The sequence below is a fragment of the Leucoraja erinacea genome, chromosome 22 (genome assembly GCF_028641065.1).
Source record: "Leucoraja erinacea ecotype New England chromosome 22, Leri_hhj_1, whole genome shotgun sequence".
Lineage (NCBI taxonomy): Eukaryota > Metazoa > Chordata > Chondrichthyes > Rajiformes > Rajidae > Leucoraja > Leucoraja erinaceus.
This window is the reverse complement of record NC_073398.1, coordinates 14,624,839-14,637,522: the sequence shown is the minus strand read 5'-3', so window position 1 is coordinate 14,637,522 and position 12,684 is coordinate 14,624,839. Positions and strand designations below refer to the sequence as shown.

General features: G+C 42.3%; 1 protein-coding gene across 10 annotated transcripts in view; it reads left to right on the top strand.

Moving 5' to 3' along the window:
* Nucleotides 1-12,684, top strand: part of anks1b (ankyrin repeat and sterile alpha motif domain containing 1B) — a 646,306-nt gene that overhangs the window by 428,123 nt on the left and 205,499 nt on the right. For all 10 annotated transcript variants that reach the window (XM_055652964.1, XM_055652967.1, XM_055652963.1 and 7 more), the window contains one exon: nt 7,619-7,784. In XM_055652964.1, coding sequence (XP_055508939.1) covers nt 7,619-7,784 — 166 coding nt within the window. The remainder of the gene's footprint in view (nt 1-7,618; nt 7,785-12,684) is intronic.

Here is a 12,684-nt window from a genome sequence, read left to right as displayed (position 1 = left end):
AACGTTCCTGCAGCCTTTCCCACATCTATGATGCAGCTCCAGCATCGATCCCCATGTTGCACAATGATTCATGACCAAATGGCAAAAACTGCTTTAATTTAGTTTTTAAACACAAAGTTAGAACAATTATTTTGAATTATAAATATAAGCTATTAACTTAAGTGCCTAATATTCCCACTATTCACGTACTAATTCCTACTGTCAATAACGATTGACTTTTAGCTCTTTTAAATTCAGTCAGCCTTACACCTTTTATATTTTACAAATCACGGTATGTTTCATTCTGCTACAACGGAGGTGACATCGATCTCTTCCAGCAGTCACCGGGGAATTGTCCCAATGTACAATGGCTACTTTGATGCAGGAAGTTCATATGCATTGTGTAAAGGGGTTATCACTTGTTAAACATGAGTTAATCCTGTTATAATGTACATTATTTGCAATGTTTTGATTCATCAAGATCTAATCCAATAAAGCTAAAGTATAGCAGAATAATCAACCAGAAAGAAACTTCAATAATGGGTGGAATCACTTAGAAATAACAAATTACCACTTTACCAGTAGAAATTGGGCAAAGTGGAGCAGTTCAGCTATTGATCATGTTGAGTGATAATGGACAGCAGGATTGTTCAAAGCCCTGTATAAATGAATATCAGGATAAATAAAGTGAATGTGTAAAGCAGGTACCAGGCCCTTTTATTCAACTATCTGTGAAAATTATAGATTTGAAATTTCCATACTGATGTTCGGATGTGCAGATCAAAGGAAGCTAATGAAAATTGTCTGGACATTGAAGGCTAAATTATCCGAATCAACTTCCTCTGTGCAAGTCAGTGAGTAGTTTATGGGAGGGGATGCTGAATAAGGGCTTGAAAGTTGCTTAGACTAGAAAAATAAATGAATATCCAGGCATTTGCTAATTCTGTGCATGTGCCAGTGCATGTGACGTACTTCTTCTATGAAGTTCAGCAACACCATGCTGGACTGGGCCTGAAAACTTCAAACACTACTTTATTTATTATGAAATTGTCCACATCCATTTAGGAGCAGTTGGAAATTGCTCCCTGTTCAAAACTGCCAACCCAATTAGAAGGCAGACACTGCTCATGAATATGCACCTCTTGTGTGTATGATGATAACATAATACGTACCGCACTTGATGTGTTTGGGAGGGACAAGCTGGTTGCTGCTGCACAGAAGCTGTGTTTAACCAAACATCCTTCCTGTCCTGCTGATATGTTGCTTTACGATTCTGTTGACATTTAGCCATTCATGCTCTCCTTACAAAACAAGATGGAAGCAGGTATGGTTACTGTCACATTGTTATGATCCAGACTGTAAGATTCAAAACAAGCTTTGTCAGTGTACAACAGAGCAAACTTGGAAGAACCAGGACTTGCTGAATCATAATTCGTGAAGCATGAAATCAGTAGAGCCCATTGGTATCAAATTCTATTTCTAGTCTATCAGGAATGACTCATTACTTTCAGTTTGCCATGACTGGGTGCTGTTGTTATTAAGGACTTCCATATAATTATCATTTGTGGGAATGTCTTTACACATTAATCACATCCTTACGCATTTAGCTAAATAAACCACTCCCCGTATATTGAGCAGCCTATCAAAATGTTATCATACAATTCGGATGTCTTGCAGTTATTTTTACATGAGGCTTGAAGCAGTTGTAGAAAGGCATAGTGTGAACTAGTCAAATCACACTCCTGGATATTGTACAGCCTTCACATTAAGACATCCCAGCTTGCTGTGGTTCCAAACTTTTCCTAGGGGAATAAGTCAACCTAGTCCTATGTGCTACTGTAATTAACAAACCATAAATACTGTATGATCCCAAACAATGCCAATAAACACAAGAGACCTTTCCCCCCATTTAAGTATCCGTGGCCTGACCAACCTGTTGAGCTGACAAAATGCTGGCACAACTTTCTTATTACCGTCATGCAATGCTGACACTGGTATTCAGCTGCCTGGTACATGGCTTCCCCATTGTTGTGGTTTTCACAATTTATTTAAGCTTCTATACTTTACAATTGCTAAGAAAAAAAGGGATATGCAGGACTGAATGGTGTTGAGCTGAGTCCAGAGGGAGACTCAAGGACTAGTGGGCTTTTAGGGCAAATTGCACACTGGGTTTTATTACTAAACTGCCAGAGCTGATGTTAGATGTATTCATACTGTATGTCAGTGCTCTGATTAGGCTCTATTTTGAATGTGTCCGGTTTTGGTTTCTGAAACACATTCAAAAGATTTATATTCTAGAAATAAAACAGAGCAGGGCAAGGAGACTCAACCATAGTACTTTGTAAGAGTGTGTAAGTTAAATTGAAAAATTAAAGATATCTTTAAGTACTTAAACCAATGACAAAGCATGATTATTATTGGAAAAATTTACAGAGGATAATGGAGGTAGAGGATGTTCTGGAAGGATGCACTGGACTTCTTCCTGGGTCTTGCCGTTTATCAGTTTAGCAGCTGCATGCATTAAACATTTTAAAAATTGTGATATAGTGAATTGCCGGGAGTTGGAACTGCGAAGAGACTTTTTTTGTCAGAAATCAACCTGCAGATTAGTTGTACTATTGGTAAAGTGTAATGTAACAGATGCAGATAAGACAGATTTCACAACAGAAGGGAGAAATTAAAAATAGAACGGAATAAATCATTAATTGGAAACATCTATAGTTTTCCAACTACCTGAGATTTTGCCAAATTCCTCCATAGATAGGAGCAGCTGTGATATCATTCCATTTATTTGGATCTGTTATTAATCCAACCCATGCTACAAGTAATGAGCACACCTCACACCTCAGTCAGATATCTGTGCTGTTTCGGGGACGATTAGAACCTGACCAGATTGGTATTATAGAATGATATAATATTCTGCACTACAATTTCATGGACACGTGAACATATTTGTTTTGTATTTATGCATGGGATCTGGGCATTTCTTTACCTTGAGCTGTAATGGTGAGCTGCCTTTGTGCATTATTCCAGTTCTTGTATTACTAGGCATGGATTTACACGATTTGAACCCAAATGATGAAGAAGGAAGAACAATATTTTTTTCAAAATATGATGGTTTTATGATTTGAAGGGAAATCCCCGGATACTGTTGCAGTGTCGCAGCAACCAATGCAACCATGATGTTAAAGATTACAAGTACAGTGATTGTACACAGCCTTAGCGAAATGCTGATGTGCATTTTGATATGGTAAAACAATATGCTTATAGTATGTAAATGGCAGTATAAATTAATGTTTAAGCTGGAAGGACAGCTGCTTTACCTTGGATGTTTTCAAAGTCTTTCAATGTTGCTGTGAATCATGCTCATTCAGGCAAATCCCATAACACTGCTGATGGGTCATTAATTTGGTGGAATGACTGTGAAATCAGGAGATGAGCTCTTCATTTCAGAAAATCCTTCCTTTTACCTGTTGCTGTAGCCACAGTATTTAGAGTCTTGCTGGTTCAGCTATAGTCATTGGTAATCTCTTAAGGGCCTGTCCCACTTACGTGTCCTTGGCATGCAAATTACGCGACCTCGTGGTCGCGTTGAGGCGCACGGGCATCGTATGGCCGCGCGGGGCCGGTCCCACTTGGAAGCGCGGAGGGGTATATAGTTGTGCGCAACATCGCGCGGGGCTCTGAAATTTTTGTAGTGAACGAAATCTTCGCACGCCAACGGCCTGTTGCGGAACTGACGTCCAAAGTGCGACGCAACGTCTCACCTTCAACAACAGCAGAAGCAGACAAACGATCGCCGAACTCGGCCTGGGGCTCACGGCCATTGCAGTCCGGATCCGCCCCCACTTCTACTCCCAGAGCGGGGCCAAGAAAATTGAAGATAGACAACAAAATGGAGGAGTAACTCAGCGGTACCGGCAGCAACTCTGGAGAGAAGCAATGGGTGACGTTTCGGGTCAAGGCCCTTCTTTTCAGACTGAAGAAAGATCTCGACACGAAAACGTCACCCATTGCTTCTCTCCAGGCTTGCTGCCGGCCCCGCTGAGTTACTCCAGCTTTGTGTCCATCTTTGTGTCCATCTCCAGACGGCTGTGCGTAACCATTTAATCTCGCCCGACCTTCGCGGGACCATCGCGGCTCAACGCGACCACGAGGTCGCGTAATTTGAGTGCCAAGGACACGTAAGTGGGGCAGGCCCTTAAGATGTAGATAACGGAGGATTCAGCAATGGTAATCCAATTTAATGTCAAAGGCAAGTTGTTAGATCAGTGTTGGAAAAGATTTTTACTGGACTTTGTAGCAAGTAATATTCTTGATACAACAACCCAAGCCCATTGCAGTTTGTAGCCTCATCTGTATTTTGTCATCTTTGCCTTTTCTTGATGATCGCATGGTAATGGAATTGGTTGAAAGCTGCCTTGTGTTCTGGTGAGAAAGTTTAAAGAAAACTTGAATGCAAAATTCATTCGGCTCTTCTGGATGAAAGTATTTCACTTCAAACACTTCTGCCTCTTTTACACTCAATTGCTGATTTTCACCGTCATAGACAGGGACGGTTATGGAATATTTTCATCCCATTAATTGTGGAGCACCATTCACAACTGGATTTGACAGGGTTTTACATATTTCATTACATCTGCGGGCATGGGATTACTCGGGTTTGCCTAAAGCAAACTGCTCCCACTATTTAGCATAATTTTGGGCTAATGCTGTGCTTTTTGGGGATGCTTGCTGGTGCTCTTGGTTTGCCCATTTGTGCTCTGTGGTTGCTTCCTCGGATCGCTAAGTGGCCGATCACTTGGCCTTAAGTTTGCATTTAAGGTTAACAGGTTGTGGTGGATTGTAATTCTGCTGCTGTTCATTGCCCAATTTTGAGATTTTAGTTATGTTTTGATTGCATCCCATTTAGTGTTGTGTTAGTGCCACAGAAAATAACTCTTCAGTACAAAGACAGGACTCTGCTTCCTCAGAATTGTTTGCTGGTCGTGCTGCATATACTGTCAGGGGCAGATGGATGGTGAGGAAAACATCAAAGAGTTTTCGAAGATTACACAAAAAAAGCTGGAGAAACTCAGCGGGTGCAGCAGCATCTATGGAGCGAAGGAAATAGGCAACGTTTCGGGCCGAAACCGTTCTTCAGACGTTTCGGCCCGAAACGTTGCCTATTTCCTTCGCTCCATAGATGCTGCTGCACCCGCTGAGTTTCTCCAGCTTTTTTGTGTAACCTTCGATTCTCCAGCATCTGCAGTTCCTTCTTAATCAAAGAGTTTTCTCTCTCTTGTTTTGGACCTCTTTCCATCTGCCGTTCTTCAAATGTGACTAAATTGAAAAAGGAGGTATAGAAACAAGATGGAGTCACAGATGGAGCAGCAGGACACCAGACGCCTGTGGCAGGGGCTACGGACTGTAACCAACTACCGGAGCAGCCCCCCCTCAACCGGAAGTGCCGGTACCTCCCTAGCTGATGACCTGAACTCCTTCTACGCACGTTTTGAGACGGGCAACATCACCCCAGGTCTGCCAACTAACAACAACACTGCCAGCACGCTGGCTATCGAAGCTGAAGGGAGGCCCATTGCTGGGGATGTGCACACATTCTCGTTGTCCGAGCATGACGTGAGGAAGGCTCTGACATGGGTGAATACGAGGAAAGCTGTAGGCCCAGATGGCATCTCGGGGCGAGTACTTAATTCTTGTGCTACGCAGCTTGCTCCGGTACTCACTACAATATTCAACCTCTCCCTGGCCAAGTCCGTGGACCCTGCCTGCTTCAAAAGATCCACCATTGTACCTATACCTAAAAATGCCACCCCAGCTTGTCTGAATGACTACCGTCCAGTGGCCCTCACCTCAATAGTCATGAAACGCTTTGAGAGGCTGGTCAAGAAACACATCTGCGCCTTCCTCCCTTGCAACATGGACCCGCTACAATTCGCATACCGTCTGAACAGATCCACGGATGATGCGGCCTCCCAGGTTCTGCACAGCGCTCTCTCTCACCTTGACAGCCAGAAGGGGGGCTTTGTGAGGATGCTGTTCAAAGACATCAGTTCAGCCTTCAACACGATAGTCCCGACCAGACTTGCTGAGAAGCTGCTGGAATTGGGGCTCAACTCCTCCCTGTGTGCCTGGATCCTGGACTTTCTCACCGCCAGGCCCCATGTAGTCAAGATGGGAGGAAATACATCGAAATCCCTCACCCTGAGCACAGGATCCCCCCAGGGTTGCGTCCTCAGCCCCCTATTGTACTCCCTGTACACACATGACTGTGTGGCTAGGTTCAGCTCCAACTCTATAATCAAGTTTGCTGATGACACTGTGGTGGTGGGCCTGATCTCCGATAACGATGAGAAGGCCTACCGGGAGGAGGTGGCTTATCTGGCACTCTGGTGTCAGGACAACAGCCTCCTCTTGAACATCAAAAAAACTAAGGAGCTGATCGTGGACTTTAAGAGGGCACATCATCCGAGGACGTACACACCATTGAAGATAAATGGAGATACTGTGGATAGGGTGAGCTGTTTTAAATACCTGGGAGTCCACATCTCAGAGGATCTGACATGGACATCACACGCTGCAGCACTGGTGAGTAAGGCAAGGCAGCGCCTTTACTACCTCAGGCAATTGAGGAAATTCAGAGTGTCTCTGAGGATCCTCCAGTGCTTCTACTCAGCGGCTGTGGAAAGCATCTTGTCCGGAAATATCACAATTTAGTTTGGGAACTGCTCTGCCCGAACGCACTATGGGAACTACACTCGCCCCCCTGCAGGAACTATACATCAGAAGGTGCAACTCCAGAGCCAATAAGATCATGGGAGACCCCTTCCACCCCAGCAACGGACTGTTCCAGCTGCTACGGTCAGGCAAACGCCTCCGTTGCCATCCTGTGAAAACGGAGAGGATGAGAAGGTGTTTCTTTCCAGAGGCCATTAGGACTGTAAACTCCTATCTCACCAGGAACTAACTTTACTGTACCAATTTACTGTTGTGTGGTGTCTTTTTAAAATTGCTTTTTTCTTTTTTTTCCTTCCACAAATATGTAATATGTGAATACGTGATTCTGTTCCATTCTTTGTAGTTTTTTTGCACAATCCGTAAGCATTGCCACTTTTCATTTCACTGCACATGTCGTATGTGTATGTGACGAATAAACTTGACTTGACTTGACTTGAGAACTTCTGTCAACTGACCTTGTAGTCCCATGGACAATATTGCTAATCTTAGGTTTTTATTCAAAATGTATTTAATAAACTGATATTCCAGTTCCCAGTGAACTTGGAAGGTTTTGAGCATGTGTCTTTGCATTATTAGCTTGAGGCCCTGAATGAAATTTTTAAAAACTGCAGATGTGGGAAACTGAGAGAAAAACAGAAAGTGCTAGCCTTACAGGTCTCTGGATTTCTACACCAGTAATGAAAACGCTGTGTGTTTTACTTCATGATGGCAATGGTCCACACGGCACTCAGATACAGGGAAAATGCACTGCAAAGAACCACATGATAAGTGAGCAATAAATGTAATATCGTATACATATGCCACAGGTAATAAAACATTTATTTTGACAAAGTAATCTGCTCTGAACTGTATACTACACTCAGATTAAAGTCCTTAATACATATTTTTTGGTCTTTTCCAGGACTCAGAAACGAGGAAAGATGACCAAAGTCTGGATATCAGGCTGTCTCCATCGTTGGACAGTTTCCCTCCAGAAGAGGAGGACAATCCTTATGAATTCCTGACCACCGCTGTCACAAAGAAACCACGTTCCCTGGAAATATCCAGGGTGTCTTCAGGAATAACAGGTATTGAAACTTGAGGAGGTTTATCCTTTCCTTTCACCTCTATAACAAAGAAACCTAGAAAGATAGAAACATAGAAAATAGGTGCATGAGTAGGCCATTCGGTCCTTCGAGCCAGCACCGCCATTCAATATGAACATGGCTGATCATCCAAAATCAGTACCCCGTTCCTGCTTTTTCGCCATATTCCTTGATTCCGTTAGCCCTAAGAGCTAAATCTATCTCTCTCTTGAAAACATCCAGCAAATTGGCCTCCACTGCCTTCTGTGGCAGAGAACTTTGCTTCAAATCTAGCTGTGATACATGTAGGAGCAACGAATACTCCTACATGTATCACGTAGGAGCATTCATTGGGAATGCATGTCTGCAAATGTATTTCATTTATATATTTTTGTGAGGCTATTGGCGGTTTGCATATGATGCACAGGGAGTACGTCCATGGAAAAGTATCAGGTGACAACTATTATCAATAGCTGACTTCAGCGAGATACTTCATCGCCCTCTGAAGATCCATGTGGGGCACAAAGCTCTCGTTTCACCCTTTTGGAAGTACGGGTCTTTCAGGATTGGAAATAAACTGGTCCCTTTAGTAGCAATGTTACAAAATTTTGAGATTTTAAAAATCAAGTCTGCAATTTATCCCATCAGATAAAGCATAACAATAAGTTTAATTTGACACCAAATTCACTTTCATATCTCAAGTATTAAAAAAGTTATGGCCATTTTCATACTCGGAAATTAGGATCTTGTTCCCTAATTTTCAATGGACATTACAAAAAAACTGGTCCCAAAAGCCCATTTCTTAAGGCATTAACATTTTTAAATAGCCTAAGTGTCCAAAGATTATTCCAAATAATTCACAATTAACATGATTTTTATATCTAATTTACGTTATAGGCCAAATGGAAGTAATTTAGTGTTCAATTGCTGTAAATAAATGCCCATTTAAATCGGCTTTCTAGTGGGTTCATGTGAATGCGCTGGTTTAGAACGTTGACATCGCGCTGGATTAGTGCCCTCAAATGCCGAGAAAATACTGCGGGATATAAAAAGCCCAAAATGAACTACTCGCTATAGATAACTTTAATTACAGAGTTATATATATGCCCCCATTTAATGAAAAAATAAGGTACATACCTTTAATTGTTTGCTTTATAACACCCTTGTTGCGGATTTAGTCATCTTATTTGATTATTCGTGCTATAAAACACCCGACCGGGTTGATTGCGATTTTTCGTTAATGATTTACTCGAACATCTGCAGGGTAAAAATCGCGACCCGCCCCCTCCAAACACGCCAAAATCGCGGTGGCTGTGGGCAGATTCCCAATGACGATTCAGGTAGGTTTTGTAACATACCTACCTTTAGCACTTGCATGACAGTACATTGTTTCCTTGGTTTCTTGTTGGTCGTGTATGAGATAGAATATGTTTCAGAAATGCACAATGATCTTCTTCTTGCGTATGGCGTGCACAGACTAAAGTTGTTGGACAACTTGTTCTATTTGATCTTATTTGAATGTGCACACCAGGTTGATTGCATTCGTCGAAACAGGGTGGACCACGTGTAGGTTGCAATCTCCCACCCCACAATGGAAAGATTAGAGGAATTAGACTAATGGGGTTGCTCCTCAAGGAGTCAACATGGACCCAATGTGACAGAATGAATTCCTTCAATGTCATTGTTGGCATATCCATTCTTGGCATATCGAAAATCCTCTGATGTATGTGCCTCCACCATCATCCAAAGCAGTGCATTCAAGGCACCCCCCCCCCCCCCCCCCCCCTCCTTGTGTAGACAAAAACTTGCCCCACACATCTCCTTTAAATGTTGCCCATCTCATCTTAAAGCTATGCCCTACTCTTTGACTGTTCTCTCTGGGGGAAATGTTTTGACCGTCTATTCTATCTATCTATGCCTCTCATAATTTTATATACTTCCATCAGGTCTCTCTTCGGCCTCTGACTTCCAGAGAAAACAATCCAAGATTGTCCAATCTCTCCAAATAGCTAATACCTTCTGATCCAGGCAGCATTCTGGAAAACCTCATCTACATCCTCTCCAAAGCCTCCATATAATTCCTGTAATGGGGCAACCAGAACTGCACACAATATTCCAATATTCCAAATGCAGCCAAAATCCTATAATGCTGCAATATGTCTTCCTAATTCTTATACCCAATGTCCCAACCAATGAAGGCAAACCATACGCCTTCTTTACCACTATAACTACTTCAAGTTCAAGTGAGTTTATTGTCATGTGTCCTTGATAGGACAATTAAATTCTTGCTTTGCTTCAGTAGGCATTTACTACAAAACAGATCAGTGTGTCCATATATCATTATATAAATATATACACATGAATAAATGCATGAATAAATAAACTGTAGCCACTTTCCTTAATCAGTTAATTCTCTTCCAAATGCGTGTAAATCCTATCCCACAAAATGCTCCCTAATATCCTCTGTTCCACTGGCATGAGTCTTACTGGCCTATAATTTCCTGGATTATTTCTACGTCCCTTTTTAAACATCCCTTGCTATTCTCCATGCCTCTGGAACCAATGCTATGCTAGAGAACAAACAAATATCTTTACCAAGACCCCTGCAATGTATCCCAGCTTAATAAGCTGTGATAGATCCCATCAACCCCTGGAGATTTATGCACCTAATGCTCTTCAAGAGCCCCAATACCACCCATTCTTGATCACAAACTGCCCTTGCATCTTAATATTCTCCACGCTGATCTCCATGTCCTTCTCCTTGGTGAAAACAGAGGCAAAGTACTTGTTTCGTACCTCAACTTCATTCTGACTCCAGGCCTAAATTCCTTCTTCTACCATTGAGCGGTCCTACCTTCTCCTTGGTCACCTCTTGTTTTTAATGTACGTACTGTATAAGACGCTTACATGTTTTTTTCCTTAATCCGGAACTTGCCAATAGCATTTCATGCCTCGTTTTTGCCTTCTAATTGCCCACGAGTTCTTTCCTGCTTGTTCTCTCCTTCAAAGGTCTTGTCTGATTTTATCTTTCTAAACCTTACAGAAGTTTCTTGCTCTATTCTGCACTTTACCAGTTTATCCGTCAGGCTGCTACATGCATAGAGTTGCTCATTTACTCTTTTAAACAACTAGATCAGATTTCCTTCTGGTGTCCTCTGGGCACCAGATGTTAGTCCCTAAAAACTGGAATCCCAGTTGTCTGTGTGTAAACCGGAGCTAAGACTTAAAAAAAAATGCAACTTCAATTTTTGCGTTATGCACTCCCACCTATTACAGAGTTCAGTGTTGTCTCCACGAATTCCACCAACATATTTGTTTTGTTATGTTAACTTACCCTTTATGCGAATAAATTATTTATTTTTAATTGGGCTGGGTTCTTAATGAAAAGTATTAGTATATTGAGCAAGGCAAAGTGATTCATTTAAAGAATCAAGCCTAGTAAATAGTTTAACATCCTTTCTGTTTAATGTGCAGCCAATTATAGAAAGTCTTATGCTATTTGCAACTAATGGACTCTGATTATCTTTCAATTCTGCCATGTTAATTAGCGTTCTGTATTTTGACTTATTTAGTTATTTACCATTTTTCGGGATGTGGGCACTGTTGATCACATTTGCATTTATTGCCCATTACCTTTTTCAGCACCTGTTGTTCTACTGAATGAATGAATGATACTTTATTGTCACGTGACATGTCACAGTGAGATTCTTTGTTTTGTATACTGAGGGTATGCAAAGAGTCGCCACATAAAGGGCGCAGATAAAGTTACAAAGTATTCAATTTTAACACAAAATATTCCATTTGTGGTCCCCTTTGTCCTTGGCTGTCCCCCCATGCCAGGTCCTCCTTTGTTCACCCTCTAGGTGGTCCCCCTATACCAGGTCCTCCTTTGTTCTCAGCGGTCGGTCTGACCTCCGGCACCCACTGTCGGCCCATCGACCGCTAGTGCCCGTGGCCACGACCTCGTCATCGATCTTGTCCTCGACTATCTGGGAGGTGTCTCCGCTCGCGGCCTACTTGAAAAGATCCCCCAGCTTGTTACCTGGGAAGAAGTTCCAAGGTATAGACTCAGCAGAGTTGAAGGAACAGCAGTATACTCACAGGTTTTGAGAGGTGATCTTGGAATAGTCTGGAGGAGGAACAGTAAAATATTTGTAGACGTTACCCATGTGGGCTTGATGTGACCATGATGGATGGAATAAACGTTCAAGGAGGTGAATGGATTGACAGTCAAATGAGTTGCTATGTCCTCGATGGTGTTAGGCTTTTTGAGTTTATTTATTAAGTGTTGTTGGAAACAAGCTTATCTAGTCAAGTGGACAGTATTCCATCGTACTCCTGACTTGCCTCACAAATGGTGGAAAGGCTTTGCAGTGTCACTAGGTGAGTCACTTGTCACTGAAAATCTAATTTCTGAGCTATTGCTGCAGCCATGTAACAGGTCCACATGAGTTTCTGGTCAATGATAACCCCTCATCCCCCCCCAGCATGGAAGAAGTAATGCCATTGGATGACAGGGGTATGTAGTTTTAGCAATGCTAGAGGTAGGTAGACTTTCTTGTTGGAGATGGTCATTACTTGGAAATTTGTGGCACTCATGTTACTTGCCATATGCGAGTACATGTCTGAATATTGGCACTTGTCAGGCATGCAATGCCTCATCATGTGAAGAGTTGTGCAATCATTCGGTGGAAGTCATTGAAGAAGAAGCTGAATGTGGTTGGGCCGAGATCAGTGCCCTGAGGAATCCTTGCAGTAATATTCTGGGATGGTTGACTTAAGCACAAGGTTACGTCAATTTTTACTCTTTCCATCAGTCCCTCCAGGAAAGCAGTTCTGAGTGAACGGCAGAGAAGGGGTGAGATATGAATGGTCGACTCCTGCTTCTATATCTCATTATGTT